At 32.9% G+C, this 24,959-nt stretch overlaps 5 protein-coding genes across 11 annotated transcripts; 3 read left to right on the plus strand and 2 right to left on the minus strand.

Moving 5' to 3' along the window:
- On the plus strand, nucleotides 2,450–3,458 carry LOC109353111. The gene is made up of 2 exons (XM_019595285.1): nucleotides 2,450–2,602; nucleotides 2,850–3,458. Exons 1-2 carry the CDS (start codon nucleotides 2,456–2,458, stop codon nucleotides 3,195–3,197), a joined length of 495 nt encoding a protein of 164 aa, XP_019450830.1. The 5' UTR covers nucleotides 2,450–2,455; the 3' UTR covers nucleotides 3,198–3,458.
- On the minus strand, nucleotides 3,724–7,599 carry LOC109353126. Its single transcript, XM_019595304.1, has 11 exons — nucleotides 7,443–7,599; nucleotides 7,248–7,352; nucleotides 6,996–7,150; nucleotides 6,795–6,888; nucleotides 6,603–6,673; nucleotides 6,410–6,516; nucleotides 6,019–6,140; nucleotides 5,644–5,732; nucleotides 5,158–5,217; nucleotides 4,196–4,300; nucleotides 3,724–4,090 (listed from the first exon to the last, which is right to left on the minus strand). The coding sequence occupies exons 1-11, from the start codon at nucleotides 7,501–7,503 to the stop codon at nucleotides 3,971–3,973; spliced, it is 1,089 nt and encodes a 362-aa protein (XP_019450849.1). The 5' UTR covers nucleotides 7,504–7,599; the 3' UTR covers nucleotides 3,724–3,970.
- LOC109353135 (E3 ubiquitin-protein ligase MIEL1-like) lies at nucleotides 8,252–11,968 on the minus strand. The gene is made up of 12 exons (XM_019595315.1): nucleotides 11,771–11,968; nucleotides 11,593–11,680; nucleotides 11,450–11,506; nucleotides 11,200–11,232; nucleotides 10,958–11,035; nucleotides 10,498–10,541; nucleotides 10,344–10,384; nucleotides 9,616–9,698; nucleotides 9,407–9,498; nucleotides 9,258–9,327; nucleotides 9,065–9,106; nucleotides 8,252–8,671 (listed from the first exon to the last, which is right to left on the minus strand). The coding sequence occupies exons 1-12, from the start codon at nucleotides 11,809–11,811 to the stop codon at nucleotides 8,546–8,548; spliced, it is 795 nt and encodes a 264-aa protein (XP_019450860.1). The 5' UTR covers nucleotides 11,812–11,968; the 3' UTR covers nucleotides 8,252–8,545.
- On the plus strand, nucleotides 13,725–15,089 carry LOC109342548 (plasma membrane-associated cation-binding protein 2-like). 6 transcript variants are annotated; one of them, XM_019580531.1, is made up of 4 exons: nucleotides 13,725–14,119; nucleotides 14,159–14,288; nucleotides 14,693–14,853; nucleotides 14,932–15,089. In XM_019580531.1, the coding sequence occupies exons 1-4, from the start codon at nucleotides 13,883–13,885 to the stop codon at nucleotides 14,938–14,940; spliced, it is 537 nt and encodes a 178-aa protein (XP_019436076.1). In that variant the 5' UTR covers nucleotides 13,725–13,882; the 3' UTR covers nucleotides 14,941–15,089. The 6 variants fall into 6 exon arrangements, with proteins under 6 accessions (XP_019436076.1, XP_019436069.1, XP_019436073.1 ...); XM_019580524.1 differs by having other exon boundaries at nucleotides 13,725–14,288; XM_019580528.1 differs by having other exon boundaries at nucleotides 14,693–15,089.
- Nucleotides 16,910–24,183, plus strand: LOC109353141 (ISWI chromatin-remodeling complex ATPase CHR11-like). 2 transcript variants are annotated; one of them, XM_019595330.1, is made up of 25 exons: nucleotides 16,910–17,181; nucleotides 17,441–17,569; nucleotides 17,662–17,768; nucleotides 18,157–18,260; nucleotides 18,445–18,542; nucleotides 18,683–18,862; nucleotides 18,957–19,178; nucleotides 19,342–19,476; nucleotides 19,563–19,845; nucleotides 19,941–20,014; nucleotides 20,126–20,346; nucleotides 20,436–20,523; nucleotides 20,959–21,052; nucleotides 21,140–21,328; nucleotides 21,766–21,797; nucleotides 21,922–21,998; nucleotides 22,086–22,175; nucleotides 22,256–22,325; nucleotides 22,412–22,466; nucleotides 22,555–22,613; nucleotides 22,706–22,871; nucleotides 22,964–23,142; nucleotides 23,249–23,464; nucleotides 23,563–23,661; nucleotides 23,841–24,183. In XM_019595330.1, exons 1-25 carry the CDS (start codon nucleotides 16,993–16,995, stop codon nucleotides 23,856–23,858), a joined length of 3,174 nt encoding a protein of 1,057 aa, XP_019450875.1. In that variant the 5' UTR covers nucleotides 16,910–16,992; the 3' UTR covers nucleotides 23,859–24,183. The 2 variants fall into 2 exon arrangements, with proteins under 2 accessions (XP_019450875.1, XP_019450883.1); XM_019595338.1 differs by having other exon boundaries at nucleotides 23,847–24,183.

The following is a 24,959-nucleotide window of genomic DNA, read 5'->3' on the forward strand; positions in this document are numbered from 1 at the left end:
TCATTCTGTCCTTTTTCTACTTTTCAAGTTTATTCATTCTTTCCATCTTTTCAAACCTATTCTCAATACTATTCATTATATTATTATCATGAATAACAAGGTCAAATACTCATTAGAGAACTCACTTTACAGATTTTTACTTTCTTTTCATATTCCCATTTTCACCATTTTTGGATTTATTGTGAAATCCATTTTGATACTGGAGTTCGAACCTGGATCATGTGTCTCGAAAAACCATGTCTCACCTTGTCTCTATCCAATTAAATTACACTGAGTAATATAATTCTTCATTTATGACTTTTCTATTTAATTGAATGATGCATTTTAATTGCTTTGATACACCAATTGAGACACAAACATGGACGGAGGATCTACATTCTAGGAGTTCTTACGTGGGGAATGCATTTTTATCTATGGGGTATGCTTGTCTCAAAATGATGTAGATCCCCTGTCTCAAATCATGTCCCCAAACTCAACCCCGATCCAATCAACTTTGAACAAGTATTATAAAAATGTAGCATTTTGTATTTAAAAAAAATTATTTACTTATGTGTCAATTTTTAATTGGTGGGTGATCCCATGCTAATGTTTATCATTATTACTTTGGTTATATTTGGTAAGTGTTTAGGTTAGGATGAGAGTTCTTAAAAAGAATAAAAGTGATTTGATAAATTAGTAGAAACAAGTTAATATAATCTTAAATAAGTAATAAGCTATCAATTTTGTCGAAGAATGTAACTAAAATAAAGTATACTAGTAAAATGAATGGAGTGATAAGTCTCTTACATTATGGCATCAACTATAATTACGACTCATCATATTTTTCATCTCTAAAGTTTAGAGGGAGTGAGAGATAATGATATAAAATTAAATTTCAAAGGATCCTACTTATAAAAAAAACAAGTTTACTTTTTTCTCGTGATGAGAAAAGTGAAGGAAAGAATATTTGTAGGAAGTGGAGGGACTGTACGGAATTCTTCATTTTGGAAACAATCTCATGATTGCTGTCATGCTTGGAAACGACATTCCAACTTGTTCAGTTTAACCATCTCTTCTAAAACAATCTCTACATGTATGGTTGGATAAGTATTGTTGTCAGAAATCAAACTTTTAATTTTTTTTATTATTTTAGAAAATTAATATAATTTTATATTACTAGATCAACGTTTTATTGATATATAAATTGAGCTTCCTATGCCATCACGATGTTTTTTAACATGAATAGTGATAATAATTATCTGAGTAATAATTGTTCTTCAAATTATTTATACTAATTTAATAAAAAGGTAAAAAAAAAGACTAATTTAATTATATTTGTGATCTCTAAAGACTAAATACTAATTTGATTTTTTTTTTAATTTTTGAAAGACTATATATATATATATATATAAGAGAACTAAAATGGATATTCGATAAGTAATTGGTAAAAGCAAGGACGTGGGAAGCTAGCTACTCATGCTTCTTCCGATACAAAAATATTCTCTTAGCACGGTTAACTTTCCTTTCTTTTCAAATGGTTGTATATGCAATTTGGGATAGTGGTGGAAGGGGTATGATCAAAGATTCAAGGTCACTACGAATGTCCCATATAGAAGTTTGGAATATTATGGATGTAGTAAACATAAACATGTTATTAGAGGTACATAATGATGGAGAAGGTGTACGAAAATGAACAAATTTATAAAGGGCAAAAGTAGTAGCATATACTTGTTTAACCAGAGCTAAGCAAGCCTAATATGAATAAGGATCTTCTCCATTAACAAAAGAATGATATAATAAATAAATATATATAGACGTATGTAACCATCATTGCATTGTAGCCGACTTCACCAAATGATATTTGCAATCACAACACAGTGGAGGAGTTTGTTAATACTTACCTCCCAATTCTCTACACAAACTCTTGTTTCTCACTTTTTATTTATTCATTTTATGGGTTCAACAACAAATCGGTTATTAGTTATTAGTCCCCTTTAATACATACAGATATGGTTATTCTGTACCAATGTGTAACACCAATGTGTCACAATCACGTACATAGCCATCGGCGTCGGTTCAAGTGGTAGTGGTACATGTTTGATTATTCTTAAGCAAGGTTCAGATTCGTGTATTGTGGATGGAAAAAATGCGCGTTAGGAGATTAGTCCCACGTATCTGTGGAGATGTTCCCGGCTCGGATATGATTGCATACGGTACGAGCATAGATGTGGTAAACAAAAAAAATTATACCATTACTACTTTGTGTTGTTTTCAATTTTGAAGCACTTCATAGTAACACTATACAACTCTTAGCACCATAGAACTGCAAAATATCGCATTTCTTAAAACCATTTCTCTTTCTCTCACTGTTTTTTTTATCTTCACAAATACTATATATTACACATAGAAGCGTTTTGTATATGATGAATTATAAAGAGAAAGAAAGTGATATTGAGTGGAGGATTTTGTTATTACAATGACATCAATTCCAATACCTTCACCTTCTTCCTCTTCTTCTTCGAAGGGTAATAGCAATACCAGAAAACGTGAACGTGAAAGATGCTTGAAGATGACCCACATGTACAATCACCTTCAAGCCACTGTCCCTGGTCTCTTCCCCAAGGTGAATTCAATTCTTTCTTCTTTTTCATTTCATATAAGTGATTGCGGTGACTGCCGTAACTGCAAATCACACTGATGTAACCGCAATGCAACTACATGACCGCATCGAATTCAAAAATAGTTTTCTAATCACAAAATAATCCACATCACAATGGTCGCAATCCACATCGCAATAACTGTGACCACAGCCGTAATTTAAAACACTGATTCATATACATTTTGAGTGGTAATTGTTGTTTGTGAGATAGGCTTCAAGGGAAATGATTGTAAACAAAACAATTGAATACATTAAGGAGCTTGAGGAGAAAAAGCAAAAGCTGGAAGAACTCAAGGACTCAATGCTTCAATCTACTACAACTAGCACCAATTGCTCTCTCAAACTTTCTATCTCTACCAATAATGTTGCCTTCTTTGGTATTCAATCACTGCATCAACCTGGTTCCATCACACTCATTTTCAAGGTCTTCTTCAAACACCAGGCTCAAATCTTGTCTGCAAATGTTTCTGTTAATCAAGGGATTTTGATATTGGCAATCACAGCTTTGGTACAAAATGGTACCCTTGAAATTATTAAGAGAGAAATTATGAGTTTTTAGATTCAACCACTACATTTGCATTTACTTTAGTGATACGTATGGTGTTTAGTTTTTCTTTGCAGAGTCACAGATCAGATTTAACCCAATGTTTTGTAGAGACTAAGAAAGAGATCATGGACATAAAATAGCAAAGTTGCATTTAACATACTATTAGTAAAACTTGTATGACATTGATGAATATTATGAGTATATGAATTACGATATTTGAATCATGCTGTGTTCATTTGATTTTTATGTTTTTCTAATTTCATCTTTGTTTATAAATTGGACACCTATTTTTACCTTGCGTTTGTGCTAAATTTTAGCATGCATGGAGGTTGGTTAGTTACATAAGAATTGCTTTTTCTTTCGCTGTCCCTAATCATTTAAATCTGTGGGATGGACCATACAGATGTGATTTTTAGTTACATTATATTTTATAATATGCCAAGCTGCTTGTTACCAAAAAGTAATAAGTCGGTGACTAGTTCCTTACCTAAAAGATGAGAAAATATACTTGGTAGTACAAAAAAAACTTGACCAAAAAGCTAAAATTGTATCTTCACTTCTACTGGAAGAAAGCATTTGTGTACACCTTAGACTGGACACAATCTACTGACATCCAGAATTCAGATCTTGAAACACTAACAAAATGCCATTAATGTTCTAACAAATTTTCAGCACTTATGGAGCATACAATAAGAAATAGTAATATAATCAACATATCATGATAAGAAAGTAGTCCTTAAACAAGCATCTTCTGAATTATGATGCCATCAAATTCTAAACTCGTGCTATTGTGGAATAGCTTCTTTTCGGTTTAGGTCTTCCAAATTTATATTTGCCTCAAGTCCCTTGTTCAGTAAATCAGTAACAAAGGCAACGATATCAGATTTCAAGGAGGTTGCTAATGCCTGTACGTAAAACAGAAAAAGAAGAAAAAAATATTAGTGTCCCTATAGCGCCACAACTCAAAAAGAGAGCCAAAAGTGGATTTCTTCACGATTGAGATAGTATACCTTTCTGTCCTCTTCCTTTTGGTGCTTGATCACTTCCAAAGGCCACTCAGATACAAGCTTCTGAAGTTCATCTTTGATGCCTGACTTTTTTGCATCAGACAAAGTCTAGCAACAATGGAGTCAAAAGGGGGAACAGTTACATAAAACTATTCAAAGAAAAAAGTGACCTTCTCATTTTGCTAACAATCGCTTTAAGCAATACAACCATCATCAAAGCAAAGACAATTATATGAAGGAATAACAAACAACAACAACGACAAGCAAACTTTATTCGATTATTCCCCCGGGTGGGCTAGGCTACATCGCAGATCATATAACACCATAATTGCTATCACAAATCATGTATGTTGGCAAAACATTGATATTTAAATCTTTCTTAATTGTTTTGACTATAGTTTTTATTGATCTCTTTGTATCAAGTAATTGGACTACCATCCACCTGATCCTATAGAGGCTTCTATGCTAAGGTTTCCTCCGCACATGCCTAAACCACCTTAAGGCTAGATTTTACCATCTTTTCTACAATAGGTACTGCCAAATTTCTCTCTAAGGTATTCACTCTTATTCCTATCTTGTTTACTATGCACATTCATCCAACACAACATTCTCGTTTATAAGAAGGAGTAACATCGACACAAAATCAATCCAAAATCACACCTCCAGGCCATACCTGCTCAACTAAATTATAAACTTTTAACCATAGATAGCTGTTTTGTATCAAAAACTAGAAGGATATAATTTCTTCACCGCCATTACAGTGGAATTAATTTGAATTTGAAGCTATTACTTTTTCTATAAAAGAACATTTGTTCTTAACTAAACAATTTAATATCTCGACGGTAATAACCATACAATTTCATCATCCCCATTTCATTTCATTTTGCTGAATGTGTTTTTGTTTTACTTTCTTACTCTAAGAAATATATGACAAAGGAAAGTGTGCAAAACAATACAGTCCATACCTGATTTAGAACTTGAATGATAGCAACTGCATCGCTGGGTTTTTGTTCCAACAGAAGACCCTGTATAGTCAGAAAGCAAGTTCAGACTTTCTAAGTGGAACTCTGTTATGACCCAAGCAAACTAGTCGAAATAAGCATCGGCCTTGAGCTGAAGTTCAGTGCAATTCATGTGAGGCTGATGTAAGATTAGATAAGGCTTGCCATAGGGGGGAAGTTAAGAAGTTTTATGTATAAAAAATGTGCAACTGAATTGTTTAAGGACAACAGATTAATAACTTGACATGTGATAAAAAAAAAATGAATTTTGTGCAGTAAGAAATGTTTTCAGAAAGCATGATATCTATTAGATATTATCTAATGATCAAAACTCATTGAGATCTTGTGATGATAAGCTACACAGTGCACACATAGCATATATACATGGTAACTGCATTATAATATAACACTAATTATCAAATCAGGCAACGGTACAGATGGATTTATCACCTTGGCACAAGAAAATCCAGTTGCCAAAGTATGCTGCTTCGTTGACTCAGATCTCAACTTCTCGATTTTCCACAATGCTTCAGTGTTTCCTATACATAAGAAAGTGAAATACATACACACCTAATTTAGAGTAGGAACAAAAGATGTTGGAAAGTTCAAAAAAAGTAGCAAGACCTTGAAGTCATACAATACTATTACTATACATGCACTTTTTTGGTGAAAACTATATGGGGACTTGTGTTCTGTCCAACGACATATACTATAAGCTCAATGAAGGAATCCACTATGAGAAACTGCTATTAATGCTCAACTAAGCAAACAAGATTAAGCAGATGGAAAAAACTAAGTCAAGAAGAACATTTCAGATATATGCACCTCTTTTGGCAGCAAATTCCATCCATGTGTTGAATGATGTCTGTCGTAGCTTTACACCAGCCTTGACAAACCTTTTTGCATACTTTTCCAGCAATTCCCACTCATCTGTATTGTAACAAATGCTGCAAATGATCACAACACAAGTAAGCCGGTCAGAGGCATAGATAGAATAAATAAAACAGCATATCCACATGCATAGTAGTACTGTATTATACTCAACATAAGATTCGAAACAAAAATAAGTGCAGGCCAGTCAGAAACACGTCTACCAATTAGTTCAGTTACTGCAGTTTGAGATAAAATCCAAATTCGATATTTCAAGTCTAATCTTTAACCAAAGAACTTTTGCTGTGCAAAACTATCGCATGAAAATGTCACAACTTCAATATACCTGAAAATTATATCTGCTGTGCCCGGTTGCAATGGTAAATCATTCTTCTTGATAAGTTTCATTACTTCTACCAACAGTTTCGTATCATTGTGATCCTTAGCATAATTCTGCAGTAAATTGAAAGTAGTTTACCAATTGGAAATTGGAGAGAAAACAAAAGAATATAGAGCATTAACATGTGAAGCAGCAATACCAGTAAATGGTGTGCAGATGCAACACTTGGAGTGAGACCAAAGACATTATGCTTCCACAAAGCCTTCTTTCCTATATAATATTTTAACCAAATTACATCAATACTTAAAAATTCTTCACAATTATAAATTTCCTAAAAACAAATGTCGTTTATATAAGAAGCGAAGTGGAGGCATAAATAAAGTATGTATACCAAAATCAAGGGCTCCTGCATGAACACATGCTTTAGTTACTTCGCGACAGAGATTACAATTAAAATTGTCGTGAATGCGAAGATTTGACAACCTCTGATTATAAAAAAATATTAAAAATCATCAGTACAAGAAAGAGAACAAATAAACAAATGAATTTGAAACAGATAGACGATGAAGGAGGAAAATAAGTAGAAACTAACAAATCTACGGAGATTGGTCAAAATGTCAAATAGAAGCTTAATATCTTGAGTGTGTTTACAATTTGAAACCAGTGACCACAACCAAGCATTTGGAGGCATTGATCTTTTAACATTGACAGATTCAAGCATTTTATCATACAGTTCCTTCACAGATTCTGCACCAAAATGAATAAAAAAAGCAAAAATGACAAAATGAAATTTAAAATTAATGAATTAACTAAATTAAATGAAGGAATGAAGAAGAATAATAACCTGTTGGAATGGATTGAGGAGTATCAATTCCAGAAGTGTACAAAGCCTTTGAAATCATGAAATGCGTTGCGAGTTCGGGATTATGATAATTACGTAGCGTGAAGCCTGTGAAGTTCAAAAATTAAATAAATAATGAATTCGATGAAAAAGAGAAACAGATCAGAAAGCATAGTAATAAGAACGATAATAGTGAACCTGAGAAAATGCGAGATTGCAAAAGCCGAGAGGCTCGACGAGCATTGGAAGCAACTTGCATAGCTGCTGAATCAGAAAATCGATCGAGTTCTGACTCAACTCACTGGGTTCAGGGTTTACTACAATATTCGCTGCAACCGTCCACACCTTTGTTTACGTACACTTCAGTTTTACACCACTAACTTTATGTGCTTCTTTTGGGCTTCATTTCTTGGGCCACCATTTTATTTGCTCCTAATACTTTACACCCATTTTATATCACTTAATTTTATTTTTTCCTTTTTAACTCCGTGTTTGTATATCCCTTAACCAAGTTAAGTGGTACATGTTTAATTATCTTTAGGTAATATCTCGGATTCAAGTCTTGTAGATGAAAAAAATATTCGTTGAAAGAGTTAACCCATATACTTGTAGATGTTCCCAGCTCGAACAAGATTACATCAAGTGCAATGAAAAGACATATACAAAAGTTTTGAAAACAACTCTTATATTTTGGTATAACACATTTATAGTATTATCATATTACTAATAAATCTATGAATGCCAATTTTCATTCCTTGAAATAGAATCATCAAGATCAACAACCCAAGTTATCAAACATAAACCAAATTTTACTGATCACATTACGAAAAAGAAACATATCGAGTAATGGAGAGACAAGTTATTGATGCCTTAATGACATGTTATTGTATTCTAAAACACACCAACTAGGGAAAGCCCTCGAGAAATGAAGGTGGAGGAAAATCACTAAAGTAAGATAAATTATCAGAAATGCTTGTCTTTAAGAAATTTTATGGCATCTGCAAATAAGGAATCACTGAGTTTTGTTGATCAAATTCAATGACAATCATACAATATCCAATACAATACATCACAACAGTGTACATATTTATATATGGCCTTTATATATCTGCCTAATGAAGCAGAAAACAGCCCCACTCCATACATTGGAGGAAGAATAATACATGCCTATGAAAAATGTCTAGGATAGAATACACCACTCCTCTTAATACTGAATTAATTCAATAACCCCCTACAATAACATGGGTAGAAACTTTAATTTTCTCTGCTCAACATATATTTCTTGAACCATAAGAAAATGGTTATTGAGGAAGAACAGGGGGAGCAATTGCACGAGTATTATATGATCTGCAGTGACCACATTTTTGCCCAAGAATGTGGAAGTAAGCTTCAGTTGTGTCATTGCAGTCATTGCATAGAATCCACACCTGAAATGGATGCTTCTTAGTTCTTGGTTATATTGACATAAGTTCTGAATGAACAAGGATATATTCATGTATGCATAGGAGGATTCAGTGTCATTTCAACCCACCCTATAGTTACATATTAAAATGGCATTACCTAAATATCAAAAAAGTGAGCATTCTAGTGGAATTCAAACTCACCCATACTTTTTATTCTATAAAAAATGTGCATGGAGCTTAGGATAGAACAAATAATCTAGCAGGTTTTGTTTTTTTATTTTTTTATATAAAACATGTAGCTTATGTGTTTTTACTCACTGCTGGGACAAGGGGAACTTCAAATGAATGACAAAGGCAAAGAAATTGAGATAAAGAGAGGTATGTATTAGACAAGCATTTCAAAGAATAAAACTTTACCTTCCTCAATCGATAATCGTCAGGCATGACAGTAGCTTCAATCTAACATAACATGAAAATAAAAACTGATCACTAAGAAGCTACAATTGAAGTAGAACATTCCGATAAGTTCTCTTGATCTTAACTGAATGAAATGCAAAACCTATAAATCATGTAAAGCAAAGCATCTATGTGCATTAACTTAATCAGCTACCTCTTCATCAATTCTCTTCCACATCCTAGACATGTCGATGACCGACTTGGAGCATATGGGACAACAGTACCTGATCCACCAAATTAAACTAGTTAAGCACAGATCATGTTTATAGAACAAAGAACTCTCCAATATTTAGCCTTGCTCACTTGTCACGTTTTACCATCTCTTGGTAACATTCAGAGTGCATTGTGTGACCACATTTCATAACAATAGTATCTTTCAATGAGTCAAAAAGATACTGCAAAAAACATAGTAAAATCACATCAGATTATTCTCAAGTTTCCCTTGACACATTTTTTGCTTAGAGTTTAATTGATAATACAAGCCAGGGAAAGGGAGGGAATAAATCAAGCACCTCATAACAAATGGGACAGTGATGCCTCATGGAATTCTCAACACATAAATGATTATCACGCAGATTAACTGAATAGCAAGACCCTGCAGCTTATAAAATGTTTATCACTACAAAATTCCTCATCACTACAACAATATTGAGCAATTTATTTGTTAAAGAAAAGAACAGTCCCATTCAGCAATTAATGTGGCTACTAATAAATATGACTTCAGGTTCCAAAGTTATAAATGTAATACATCATAGAATGCAGGTCAAATTATTCTTAGATATGCTGTTTTGTTTATACTCTTCAGTCACATGAATAAACAAGTGGCAAGATCAAGTGATTCACCAAAACAAAATGGAAATTCGATTTGACAAGACAACTAAAACAAAGTGATAAAGAGTCTCGGGTTCAATTCTCACCCACCATACAAATACTAATATATTAACATTTGCTTATAACAAAAATTTCAAACAAAGTAATCAAGAAACTTTGAAATTCTATGATAAATCAAAGGCTGAATTTGAAATAAAACCATTGATAAAGCCATAATCTTTGCTTCTGAGGAACAAAGCTTACTGATTAAAAACGTGCAAAATCCAATTATTATTTCTTAAAATCTTAAATCTAACAAATTCCATATATCATCAACTTATGTACCATAGAAATAAATAAAGGAAAGAATGGAGTCTGCTTTAATATATAAGCTAACAATTTGAATGGTAACCTAAAGATTAATGCATACCGCACTTCTTGCAGTGGAAATAATTCTCTCGTCCACCAACCCTGTTTTCAAATTACAACACCAAAATTAGTTAATTTAGTTTGAATGCCATAAATTTCATAATTGAATCCAAAACATGGTTGAAGGATCTGATGAAAACACTCAACAAGCACACCTGCAGATCCCACAATCATCACAATGAAACTGTTGTTTCTCTGTCTGCAAATTGATTACACAAAAATCAGCAATAGCATCACTGAGGAAACAACCAAAGTAATTGTTGGTGCAGCAGAAGCGATAGTTGCGCAACATTGGCCACAAGCAATCAAACAAAACAAAGTATATAGAATAAATAGAAGAGAAAAAACAAAAAAGTTTATTAATGGGGTTCAGTCAATTGTGCATACCTCCCCGGCAGGGCTGAGCAGTTACTCTACTCTATTCTAATACCAAATGATGTGAGACTAACACAGTAACATATTTCAAACATTCTAACAGTAACAATACAAGATCATACACCAAATAAAGTCTAGTCCATCTCAATGAAGCAAGGACGAAATCGGAAGCAGATGAATCATATTTAAGAAGTAAAATTCAATAAGAAACTTAAGATTAGTTAAGTGAAGGAGCATTACATCATCATCAAAGAATTTGCAGATGTTGCAGAAATATTCTCCCATTTTGACACCACAGTTTGTGCAAACTTGAGCAACCTTCCAAATGACAAAATAATAATAATAAGATCCAAATATAGATATATGAGACCCTCACGAGATAACTTATACTCTGGTACGATGAGGTACTTTATTCTTTAAATATATATAACACGAAATAAGTAGAAGGAAAGTTGTAAATGGAAATGGAATTAAATACATACTTCATGCTCTGTGTCACAAACTGAACAGATAATCTGAAACAGCAAGAAGAAGGATATAAAATTTGCATTAGTCTCATAATGTCCTCCTATTGATTACTTTTGGAGGGGAAATAAGGATAAAGAGAGACTTGAGAGCCATGTCAGATGTATTGTTTCATGGCTATCGAGTCTTCCATTTTCTTTCATTCCCCTTCAAAACTCGACTCGTAATTAGAGCTGATGAAACATAAAAGGGATTGATTGTAGTTACTTGTTTAACATCTTGGCGAACAAGGTCGTGGTGATCAAAGGGGTTCTTCAACATGCTCTAATTAAAATAATAACAGAAAGTGATATATAAATTAAATGTTAGATTAAGGTGAGAAAAAGAACAAGTAAAAAATGTATAATAACCGTAGCATCATTATGACAATGGCGACAAGAGTAGATCTCATTGCAACATGGTGCACGAATCCTGCATCTTCTTCTGTAATGCTTGCACCTGAATTCAAATCAAAGTATGAGTATATTTAAATTCCATTACATTAATAACATAGCAAAAATAATCAATGATAAGAAGAATAAGTAGTACCCATATCCCATCTTTCCAAAATCAAGACGTTCTCCTTCCATGTTATTATTTGTCTCTGGAAATGGAAGGGAAGGTAAGTTTCCTGATTTGGAAAGAATAGGTTTGTTTTGTTTTCTTTTCTTTTGTACTTAAGAGGAAAGGAAAGGTTAAGGATTGTATCATGGTGTTTGCTTTAAAGAGTTGAACACCACTCTTTCTCTTTCTCTCTCTCAAACATTCATTATTCTCTTACTATATTTTTTTACTAATCCTTCTGTCCATAAAAAATGTATCATAATAAGATCATTTATTTATTTATTAATAATTAAATTATAAGTGATCATTTTTTATGGGTAGAAGGATTAATAAAAATATATAATATTGTTCTTTCTTATTATTGTTATTATATGTTGTTTCCCAATTGGGATGAGAGAGAAGGGATAAGGTGAGTTGAATAGGAGAGAAAGGGATCTAACCGTATTATCAACCAATCACATTTAAGGACCAACCACCCATCACTAAATAAATATATAAGTAAAAACAGTTCTGAGCTGGATGGGACAACTTAACAAGCAACTTGCAATCTATGCTTAAAAAGATATTTCTATCTATCTTGTTTAATTAAAAAAAATTATGGATATATATATAAAGACAATCAATAAAATCTTAACAATATATTAAAATTTTAATTATAATTACATTTGTCTTCAAATATAATGTATTATATGTATCTTCATAGAAATTTTTTTATTTGAAATAATAAATCCTTGTTCGTGGATATTATATTTCCATGATTTTGGAAAGAAGAAAAAGAATATGAAACAAATAATAAATATATTCATTTCACATTCCAACAAGTTAGGATCTAAAGATGGCAAACAGTAACAAAAGTAAATTTGAAAATAAAAAAAAGTATTTTTTAAAAAGAGTGAGACAGTGTATGAAATTCCTACCTAGTGGAGTTTTAGAACGTTGGCTTTACACATCAAGAAATAAGGCTATTTTTAAAGCTTGAACATCAATAAGCAACAACCTTATCATTGTGTCAATATATGAAGGAAAGATAAAAAAAATATATTCAGGAATAAAAACATTTTCGTAGAAATAAAAGATATAAAAACTTCACATAAGCAAAGATATAAAAAAAATGGAATAAAAAAATACACAAGTAGTACATAGTATGTTGTTGTGCTGTAACCACAAACGTGGAATTTTATCTTCATTTTCTTAAATTGTGCAGCCACTTGCATAAGTAAATTAATAGGTACACACCAACAAAGTCTTTTTGCTAGTACTTCATATTTTCTTCTGGGTAAATAAATTCATACTTGGTTGTAATCATCACTTTCTGACCAAACATTTTATTTATCCTTTGATTTGAATGAACCTCATACTTTCAAAGTGTGAATATATACATTGCCAGCCTTAATTAGCCTGAACAAGGTAGAGTGGGGTAGGAACCACATCCTTTTGTTATTGTTGCCAAGGTTGTTTGTTACTTTGTTTGCTAGTTATAATAACTTGTATAATACACATTTTGTATATGCCCAAAACACCATTTGGCTTCTATCGGAAAACAAAGTCACCATAAAAACAAGGCAACAACAATAATAATTAATCAATTAATTAAGTAAGTGTTAATTGATTAACACAATAGTTAATTGATTAACTAGTTAGAAAAGTAAGTAAAACATTGATTGGACAATTATTATAATTGACACATTTAACATATGTTGAATTATTTTATAATATATGTTTATTAGTTTGTTAGTCAGTTAGTTAGATAATTTTGTGACCTACTCATATACTAAATAAGGTTTTTCATGTATTGATTACGATTTCGGAATAGTTTAGATAACAAAAAAAACTATTGCTATGTGCCAAAACATGAAACTCCAAATAGAGCATAGCATAGCGGAAAATACGGTTGGTTATTGACACCAATTACACCCATGCAGGACATAGCATAAACAAGTTAACAACAAAAAACCATGTTTCTCCTTCTTCGTATATCCACTATAAGACAGAAAGGGATTCCAACCTTTTCATTCATATCAACTTGGATCCTTTTCTTTCTATCATCTCTCATTGTGTTTCCCACAATCAATTTACACACATAAAAACCAAACAAAAATGGGTTGTGGGAAATCTAAACATGATGTTGCTTCTGACAATACCCTCCAACGTAAGAAATCCTCTAATGATGGACAAAAAAATGGGACAGAAACCATTCACAATAATGCTGACAACATTGTGAGTTCAGAAATCGAACAGAATAACAATGAAAATGTGAAAGATGTTGATGTTGGAGGTACGGTTGATGAATCCAATGATGTTAAAGACAAATCTCTTGAAGTGAAAGAAGATAAGGCAATAGAAGAGAGGAGCAAGAATGATGATGAAGAAAAGGCACCGGAAAAAGTTGTTGCTAAGGAACCAATATCTGAGAAACCTGATGGTAAGAAAGATGATTCATTGAAAGAGAATGATGCTCCTCCTCCTGCTGCTAAAGAAGAAAAGAAACCAGAAAACCAACAAGGTATGCAAAAAGTGTAACACCCACATGCGACCTCTCAGGTCCATGAATATAACGAGCGTGTCACTCACAAGCTTAAATAGCCCTACAATATTTTATTACCTACAAAGGGGAGCTTCTTGTGACCTCAGGGATAAATAGTCACTTTATCCATGAGTCGCTACCGAGGTCACAGACCCTTTGTGGAGAATAAATGCAATGATATTTAAGCTTGTGGGTTGCACGCTCATTCTATTCATAGGCCTGGAAGGTTGCATGTTACTGAGGTCTTAGAGAAAAATGATAACCTTTTATATTTTTGTGATGTTATTACTCACTTTATCATTTCCTCTTAACTCCTCCTCATTAACTAGGTGAATTCATGGGTATATATTAATTACATATATTCTTATCATGTGTGTCTATAGAGGAAGAGAAAACCAAAGACATAGTTCAGAAAGAGACTTTGACTAACAAAGAAGAAACCAAAGACACAAATCAGAAAGAGACTTTGGCTAAGGAAGTAGAAGCCATAGAAAAAATTGTTCCAACCTCTAATGGTGAAGAAAAAGATTTGAATGCTGAGAAGGTATGTGAGGGTAACAAGAGTTCACACATCAATTAATTATAAGTCTTTATAGTGAGAAACAAAATATGATGAATGCAGGGAAAGTAGATAATTGGACAACCAGAAAAGTTGGAAATATTAGTGATACAGAAGAATCATGTTCCAATGCTAAGCATTTGCTTCCTTTATGATCCCATATTGTATCTTTCTTTTCTCATTCCTTATAAGAACTAAATCACGATGTAATACCTATATTCCGGAAGAGTTATCATATATATAATATTGTCATTTTCCTTAGTTGATTATTTTCATTAACAAAATGTTACATTTTTATATTACTTGCTGAAAACTAATTAGACTGGGACAGAGTTGGGGGACAGAGTGTGAGACAGAGGATCTGAGTCCCATATGAGATAGCAGATTTCTATTCCAATGATAGTGTCAATGCCATAATTCCAGCAATTTTTGTCTTTAAAAAACAATCTTAAAAATTATAGAAAAAAGGTACTAACAAGTTGACAAGGTTGCAAAAATGAGCTAGGAACAAAAATAATTTATCAGTCTTATATATGGTACTTCCTTTGTGAAATGTCTCCAAACACACACCAATTATAGCAATATATCTTCCATCGACTAATTATTTATTGATTTATTTGTTACTTATTAACTTATTATGAATATTCATTTTTTTGTGTGGGGAAATATTAAAATAAATGATTTGATTAAAAGATTAAACACAATACATAACACAAACCCATTTCAAAAGCATACTATCTAGTCATTGAAAATCAATCCTTTCAAAATGAGCTTAAGGCCTAGGAGAGTTGATGGGAGATGCTCTTACACATCAAACTTAGGCTATGCACATAAGTGATTGGGGTATTTTTGGTTGAGATATTTTTTATATTGTTTGGGTTAATTTTGTATTTGTTGGGATATTTTTATGTTTCTAAAAATATATTTGGAGGGTTAGTTATGTCAGGTAAGTTAGTTAAGTTGAGACTCTTAGAAGATTGCTTGATTCTCAAGCAATTGGGAGTTTGTTGAAACCTGTATATAAGGAACACTAGTCTTCAATGAACAACACAATGAAATAATAATAATGAAGAGTATTAAAGTTTCAAATCGTTTTACTATTATCCCATAGTAATTGAAATAATTGAGTTATTTCTATTATGTATCCTAAGACACATATTAAGGAATATGCTAAAAGTAAGGCTTCATCTGAAAATAATGTACTCCATCTCTCCCATAAAAATGATAAAAAATATAAAGAAAATGTCTCGAATTGAAGTCAAAATAATAAATAAAAATATTTAGAAATTATATATTATTGCATGTGATTGGCTAATGAATGAAAATGTATTAAATTATATCATTGATGAATAGTTGGTTTGCTAGACAAAACATGAAAAACAATTCCCTTATTTATCTTAACTTTTTCAGATTTTTATTATTTTTTATGGGAGATGAGTAGTATTTATCATTTTGAAAATTGAGATATATCTTTAATTTTCCACTAGACAAAATACTAAAAATGTACTACCTTATTTCTTGTAATTTTTAAAAATTTCATCATCTTTATCGAATATTGTATAATATTTGTCATTTTAAAAATTAAGACAACTCTTCATTTTTTTCAACTTTTTGGTATAATTAAGAATATCATATTATAAATAAAGAACTAATCACAAGTTCACTTTCAAAATATATAACTACCTCTTCCAATAAATGTCCATAATAAAAATCGAAAATATTAACTTTTTAATCTCTAATATAATCTTATATAAGTAGACTAACGTCTTATTAGTATTCGTACATATCAATTTTCCCATGAAAACATGCTAAAAAATTCCATACATATGAATTGATACAAAGGCCAGTGTGCAAACTAGATACGTTGAACAAAAAGCCCAAAAAAATAGAGAGTCTATAAAGAGTTCAAGACCCAAAACAAATAAATATAAGCGGGAATTTTCCACAAATACTGGCGCGAAATATTCGCGTTTGGGTTCAAAGTAATCACCACTTATCTCATTTGTTTAAACCACAAGGCCCATAAATATAAATACCTGAAAACATTATTATTTTTATTTCTATTTCAAAAGTATCTAAAAAAGTTAAACCCTTAATCTCATTTGATTCTGATCTGAGAAAAGTATGGGGAAGCCGTCCAACTCAGAAGCTTCTTCTTCCGACGAACCACTCTCCGATTCGGAGGAGGAGCAAAACCACCAGATCAACGATCAAGACGATGACGACGAGCTTCAAGCGGTGGCGTGTTCTCCTAGCTCCGGCGACGATGAAAATCTTCCCGATGTAGATCTAGATGCTGACGATAATGAACAGGTATATTCACGATTTCAATACCGTGCGTTTTGATGTTTTAATATGTATATTTGTTAGAGCTAGGATTTAGTTTTAGGTTCTGTGAAGTTCAGTTAAAATGAATTGCTTCGTCTTGAATGTTAAATAAAATGCAATTGAAGGTAGATTGTTGATATTCTCTTAAGTTGAGGTTGTCTTTGATGGCTAACATGTTGTTCGCATTTTATCTATGTATGAAAGTAGTTTAATATTTTGTGTTTTTAAACTGTTTTCGTTGTAGGATGAAGGTAATGTTGATCCTGAAATCAGCAGGCGTGAGAAGGCTAGATTAAGAGAGATGCAACAAATTAAGAAGCAGAAGATTCAGGAGATGTTGGATGCACAAAATGCAGCTATTGATTCTGATATGGTGCGTGTACATTGAACATGGAATGGCTTTACATTTTTATGTTATATTCATTGATTTGTGTGTTGAATAAATACATGTTAATTTGACTGCAGAACAATAAAGGAAAAGGCCGATTGAAGTATCTCTTACAGCAAACTGAGCTGTTTGCTCATTTTGCCAAAGGAGATCAGTCATCCTCTCAGAAGAAGACAAAAGGAAGGTATTCTCTTAAGATTCATGAATATTATATTATGCCTTGGCAATTTCTATACTATTTTATCATTTTCATTTAAGTTATATTGTGAATTACACTTTCATACCTTTGAAGTTATTTCAAAGGAGGTTGTGAAATTTCTACGTTCACAGTATTTGTGAAAACAAGCTAGCATTACATATTTGGAGCACGGCTAGAGTTTCTATGTGCCCAAGTGTTCTAGATCACTCTGTGGGAGCTATTGTCTATTAACTCTCCTATCTGAACAATTTTTGGAAAGTTTCCCTTTTAAATTCAATTATATGTGACCCTCACAGTTATTTTATGTCATCGAAGATTGTTTGAATGTCTGGAAGTAATTAGTCTGTAATATGTTTTAAATGCGTCTATATAGGGGACGCCATGCATCGAAAGTTACAGAAGAAGAGGAAGATGAGGAATACCTCAAAGAAGAAGAAGATGGTTTAGCAAGCACACGGCTGTTGACACAACCATCATGTAAGTGTTATTTCTTTGTTTACTACAAACTTGTCTACAATTGTCCGATTCATATTTGGTGGTCTTGCTCTTGAATTTTGTTTCTGGGGTTTTGCTCATCTCATATGTGGATGCTTATTATTCATGTCTAACACTTTTAAAGTTTTGGCTAAGTTGAATGTAAAATTGCTTATTTCTTCAACAGGTATCCAAGGGAAGATGAGGGATTACCAACTTGCAGGGCTAAACTGGCTCATACGATTATATGAGAATGGTATAAATGGAATTCTGGCAGATGAAATGGTAGGTAGAAAATGGTGGGCTTAGAAATTTTTTGTTTAAATAACTGTAGTAAATGTCATCACCTTTTGTTATGTGTAATTTGACATGGTATTCATTTATTTAGATATGTTGTGATAAATACTTATTTTGTTGATTTGCAGGGGCTTGGTAAAACCTTACAAACTATATCTTTATTGGGCTACTTACATGAGTTCAGAGGAATAACAGGACCTCATATGGTGGTTGCTCCAAAATCTACTCTTGGGAATTGGATGAATGAGATTCGGCGCTTTTGTCCTGTATTACGTGCAGTGAAGTTCCTGGGTAACCCTGATGAAAGGGTAAGGCTAGCTTTGCTAGACTGAATTATTGATCAAACGATATAATTGATGTTTTCTTTTGACACTTTTGTTTGATGGTTTTAAATGGCCACAGAGGCATATAAGGGAGAACTTGTTGGTTGCTGGGAAGTTTGATGTGTGTGTTACAAGTTTTGAAATGGTAATCAAGGAGAAGTCTGCTTTACGCCGATTTAGTTGGCGATACATAGTTATTGATGAAGCACATCGAATCAAGAATGAGAATTCCCTTCTGTCTAAAACAATGAGGCTATACAATACAAACTATCGACTCCTTATAACTGGCACACCACTGCAGGTATGACTTACTGTTATACATGATGTTGTATAGATGAAATTACGTAATTCTGTGCATTAGTTTCTCAGAGAGTAAGACTGGAAAAAAGAGTATATGCTTGGATTACATGCATACTAATAGTTCATAAGAGTAATGACTGTGTTTGCTATCCTTGATGTTGCAGAACAATCTTCATGAACTCTGGGCTCTTCTCAACTTTCTTCTGCCTGAAGTATTTAGTTCTGCTGAAACTTTTGATGAGTGGTTTCAGATTTCTGGTGAAAATGACCAACAGGAGGTTGTTCAACAACTACACAAAGTAAGTCTTGAATCTGCTTTGTTTGTTGAGCACCTGTTATGATTGTTTGGTACACAGCAGTATTTTTATTTTCTGTGTATTTTAAGGTACTCCGCCCATTTCTGCTTCGAAGGTTGAAGTCTGATGTTGAGAAAGGGTTGCCACCGAAAAAGGAAACCATTCTCAAAGTAGGCATGTCACAAATGCAGAAACAGTATTATAAGGCATTACTGCAGAAGGATCTTGAGGTTGTCAATGCTGGTGGAGAACGGAAACGTCTCCTAAATATAGCAATGCAGCTACGTAAATGTTGTAATCACCCATATCTCTTCCAAGGTGCCGAACCAGGTCCTCCATATACAACAGGAGATCATCTCATTACAAATGCTGGTAAATTCTATTTACAATTCAGTTCAAAGGTTCCCTTTTTAGAGTCATTTATAAGATCTGATGTTTAATTTTTTTTATAAATATTTCATTTGCAGGTAAAATGGTTCTTATGGATAAGTTACTTCCTAAATTGAAAGAGCGTGATTCAAGGGTCCTTATATTTTCACAGGTCAGTTCTTTCTGTAAGAATATGATTTTTGTCTCTAATAACTGTTAATGTCTTATTTTATGCAACTTGGTGTATTTTTTCTCATTATTGCTTAACTTGTGGCTCCCCCAGATGACTAGGCTGCTAGACATACTGGAGGATTATTTGATGTTTCGCGGTTATCAATATTGTCGCATAGATGGCAATACTGGTGGAGAAGATCGTGATGCTTCCATCGAGGCTTACAACAAACCAGGAAGTGAGAAATTTGTTTTCTTGTTATCTACGCGGGCTGGAGGTCTTGGCATTAATCTTGCCACAGCTGATGTTGTCATTCTCTATGATAGTGACTGGTGAGCATTTCAAACGACTGTCCTCAGTCTTCTGATTTGCAATTTTACCCTAATTGATTGCTTGTTGCTAATTGGTGGTGTTATAACAGGAACCCACAAGTTGACCTGCAAGCTCAGGACCGTGCTCATAGGATTGGTCAAAAGAAAGAAGTTCAAGTTTTCCGATTTTGTACTGAGGTTTGCAATTGTATACTTTATTTTCTGTTCACCCTCAACTATGAAGCCTATGTTTCTATCTAGGAAGCAAAGACACAAACACCGGGCACAGGTTTGACATGGCAGTGGTTACATTAAAAATTGAAAATTATATAATATAACATGGCTAATATACAGCATATAAACTTAATTTTAACATTTAAAAACATACTAAACTAGAATAAAGACATTAAAGTTTAAGTTAGCATCACTCATTGTAGGTACAATGAACATGGTCATTTATCAAATCTTTGTGGTTTCCTATTTGTATTGGTTAAAAATTTCAAAAATAATTGAAGGATGCATGCAAGTAGAAGTATCTAACTCCATATGACACTCATGTGACAACTAGTTTGATGTGTTAGAGCTTCCTACTTTCTACTTATGTTGATATCTCGTATTATGGTAATTGCACAGTATACTATTGAGGAAAAGGTCATTGAAAGGGCTTACAAAAAGCTTGCACTTGATGCTCTAGTGATTCAACAAGGGCGATTAGCTGAGCAGAAGAGTAAGGATTTTCAGCATGATTTTTCTTATTTCTTTCTTGCAAGAATTATGCATTTTCTAATATAGGGCAATCGGTTTATGTGTGCAGCTGTAAATAAAGATGAGTTGCTTCAAATGGTTAGATTTGGTGCGGAAATGGTTTTTAGTTCCAAGGACAATACAATTACAGATGAGGATATAGACAGAATTATTGCTAAAGGAGAGGAAGCAACTGCTGAACTCGATGCTAAGATGAAGAAATTTACTGAAGATGCTATCAAATTTAAGATGGATGACAGTATGTGAACCAAACAATAATAGTTTGCTTGTTGCTGTTAAATCTATTTTGCTGTTTATATTCCTCTATACCATTCAACCATTTCTTTTTGCTGCTCACTGGTGTGTTTTTCTTTTAAGAGGTAGAAAATAAATTATTTGGGTCAAACTGGAGCCTTGTTGAGCTATCCTTTTGTGTTTCATCCTTTGGAAACCTTGTCACTCTTATATTTAAAGAGTGAACTAATTAATGTGCTACTGCGCTTGCTTATCCATACATTAATTTTGGTTCTAGATATATAAAACCTACAAGTCATTTGTTTTTACTCTATATGTTTCGTGAATAATCCTTCATTATAACATGCATACAAGCAGCAGGCTTTGGCCCATATAGCTATTTAATATTTTTAACTAATATGAATTTTTAAAATTACTAATATTAATATTTTTGTTTTTTAGCTGCTGAGCTGTACGATTTTGATGACGAGAAAGTAAGTTGGCATTTTACATTTTTATGCTAACAATGATGGACTTTTCTATTTCTCAATTTCACATTCCCTGTTCTACTATTATTTTTTCAAAAGACATTCACACATTTTTTCTTGTTAAATTAAGGATGAGAACAAATTTGATTTCAAAAAAATCGTGAGTGAGAACTGGGTTGAGCCACCAAAAAGAGAGCGAAAGCGCAAGTAAGCATTGCCCTTAATTCTACACTGAGTTACTGACTATTTTTTCATGATCTGATGTATGATTATTTTTGAGTTTTCAATTTGTAGTTATTCAGAGTCTGAGTACTTCAAGCAAACATTGCGCCAAGGTGGTCCTACTAAACCGAAGGAGCCCCGTATTCCTAGGATGCCTCAATTGTAAGCTGCTCATGAAACAAAGTTTTCTTTGTAATATTGCTTCTGTTTTGACTTATAATTTTAAATTCTGTTGACTTCAGGCATGATTTCCAGTTTTTCAACACACAAAGGCTGAGTGAGCTGTATGAAAAGGAAGTACGCTATCTCGTGGTGGGTAACATAAACTTAGTAATTTACAATTTTATGGGTCGGCTTAGTATATAATTCGGGGTTTATATTTTTTAACAATATTTCAGCAAACACATCAGAAGAATCAGTTACAAGACTCAATAGATGTTGATGAACCTGAAGGTGCACAAGTGATCTCCACATTGTAGCCTTTCCCTTTTTATATGTATATAATTAATTTAATAATGACATGCATGTTGAATATGTTTAGAGACGGGATATCCATTGACTGCTGAAGAGTCGGAAGAAAAGGAGCACCTGCTTGAGAAGGTGATCAAATTTCTTTATAAATGGCTTTTATACAGGTCATTTTTTAAAATTTTATTGTTGTGTTTTTTAATTTTGGTATTTGATGAACATAGGGATTTTCATCATGGACTAGGAAGGATTTTAATACTTTTATTAGGGCTTGTGAAAAGTATGGCCGGAATGATATAAAAGGTATTGCTTCTGAGATGGAAGGAAAAGCAGAGGAGGAAGTTGAAAGATATGCCAAAGTCTTCAAAGAAAGATACAAGGAGTTAAATGGTAAGTTAAATAAACTAATATTTGTAGTAGTAAAATATTTTGCCCAGTCCAAGTGTTTGTTTAATTTGTGCGCTTTGACTTATCTGTCGTAGATTATGATAGAATTATTAAAAATATTGAAAGAGGGGAAGCAAGAATATCACGGAAAGATGAGATCATGAAAGCTATTGGGAAGAAATTGGACCGCTACAAGAACCCATGGCTAGAGTTGAAAATTCAATATGGGCAAAACAAAGGGAAGTTATACAATGAAGAATGTGACCGATTCATGGTGTGAATTTCATTTATTTATTTATATGTCCAGTTCCTTACTTTGTCTGTGTTTTCTAGAATAAAATCCTGGACTTGAAATATTGCTACAATATTTTTTCTTCCAGATATGCATGGTTCACAAACTTGGTTATGGGAATTGGGATGAATTGAAGGCAGCATTTAGAACTTCACCCTTATTTCGTTTTGATTGGTTTGTGAAGTCTCGCACAACACAGGAACTAACAAGGAGGTGTGACACCCTCATCAGACTGGTAGAGAAGGAAAACCAAGAATATGATGAAAGGGAGAGACAAGCTCGTAAAGAGAAGAAACTTGCCAAGGTTTCTATGCCCTTTTTAACCCCAAATATTTAGATTCTTTTACTGCACTTTGTTAACAAACAATTATTGTTTTACTCATGTTTTGACTAATATTTCAGAGTATGACAACCCCATCAAAGCGTGCATTGCCAAGACAAACGGAAAGTCCCTCTCAGAAGAAGCGCAAACAGTTAACTATGGATGCCTACGTAACCTCGGTATGATTTTGGGAACACATTTGTTGTCTCACAACTTTGTGTCACTCCATGTGTCAGGAGATTTTTTTTCCAACCAATCAGAGTTAATGGTATATGGAGTGATACAAAAAGTGGAGGTATACCCGACATTACTATGTATTAAATTAATTATTTACTGAACCTGACTTGTATTATGGCAGGGTCAGAGGAGAAAATAAATGGACGTTTGCCCGAAATTACTTTGGGTTAGGGACGTAAGCTTTGGTGATTTTGATGCGGTCCAGTTGAAATATCAATTGGGCAGGTGTAGCTGTCCAAGTCCAGTGCTACGCCTACAGATAGGTCTTTGTTTTTTTATTTTTCGTAGGCCCGAAATGTATTTGAAAGTGTAGTTCATTGCAGTAATTAAATATATTTATTCTAACATGATTATTATTATGTAATTTTGCGTGTATTTTTTTGGGTCACCTATCCTGGCATCAATTTCTATTATATGCTAGTCATACTTTGGCTTGTTTAATTGTAGAAAACTAATTTATATGATTTGAGGATTAGGTGTTTATCTATTAACGCTTCGTAATTGTAAGGCCCACGTGTGATTTTTAAACTAGCTAGGTGCATCAGCTAAAGATATAATATGCTCTGTCGCAACCAAGGACAAATCACATGCAATCTTAATAGAATCTCAGAATATTTTCGTCTTATAAATAGAAAACTCTCGTGATTTATGTGTAGATATTCATCGATGCTTTATTCCCCACTCGAAAATTGTAAAACAAATTGAGAAAATTTTCCTTTGAAGTTGTGCTTTTGAGCAGGTTTTGGATACTTCATGAGAGGTTAAGCTATTAATTAATTAAAAAAAGGCAAAAGGGTATGTATATAACTAAATTGTGGTTCTTCCCTTTGGAGAAGAAGAATATATATCATATAGTTTCGTTCTTATCATTAAGAACCTAGAAATGTGTATAGCTTTGTACTTCACCAACCCACTAAATAACAATTTTGTCATGCCACACACGTCATTGCATTTTTAGCGATATTTTCTTTTTCCACTTATAAAGTCAACATTCATATGGATATGTAAGAAAATGAAGGGGCGTGGCTTGGTAAACAACATTTATGTTTATATAATATACGAGAATGCATGCATGCATGTACATTGTATTTATACTCTATAACTACGAGAACCACTGCAAATTATTTTAGGGAGCAATGTTCGTGCTACAGAAAAACATACACACTATTACTTCCTCTTGAATAAGATATAATGTTCATGTCTTATCATGGGAAAAAGCTCAAATAAAAAAAGAAGCTAA

Source organism: Lupinus angustifolius, chromosome LG01, assembly GCF_001865875.1.
Source record: "Lupinus angustifolius cultivar Tanjil chromosome LG01, LupAngTanjil_v1.0, whole genome shotgun sequence".
Lineage (NCBI taxonomy): Eukaryota > Viridiplantae > Streptophyta > Magnoliopsida > Fabales > Fabaceae > Lupinus > Lupinus angustifolius.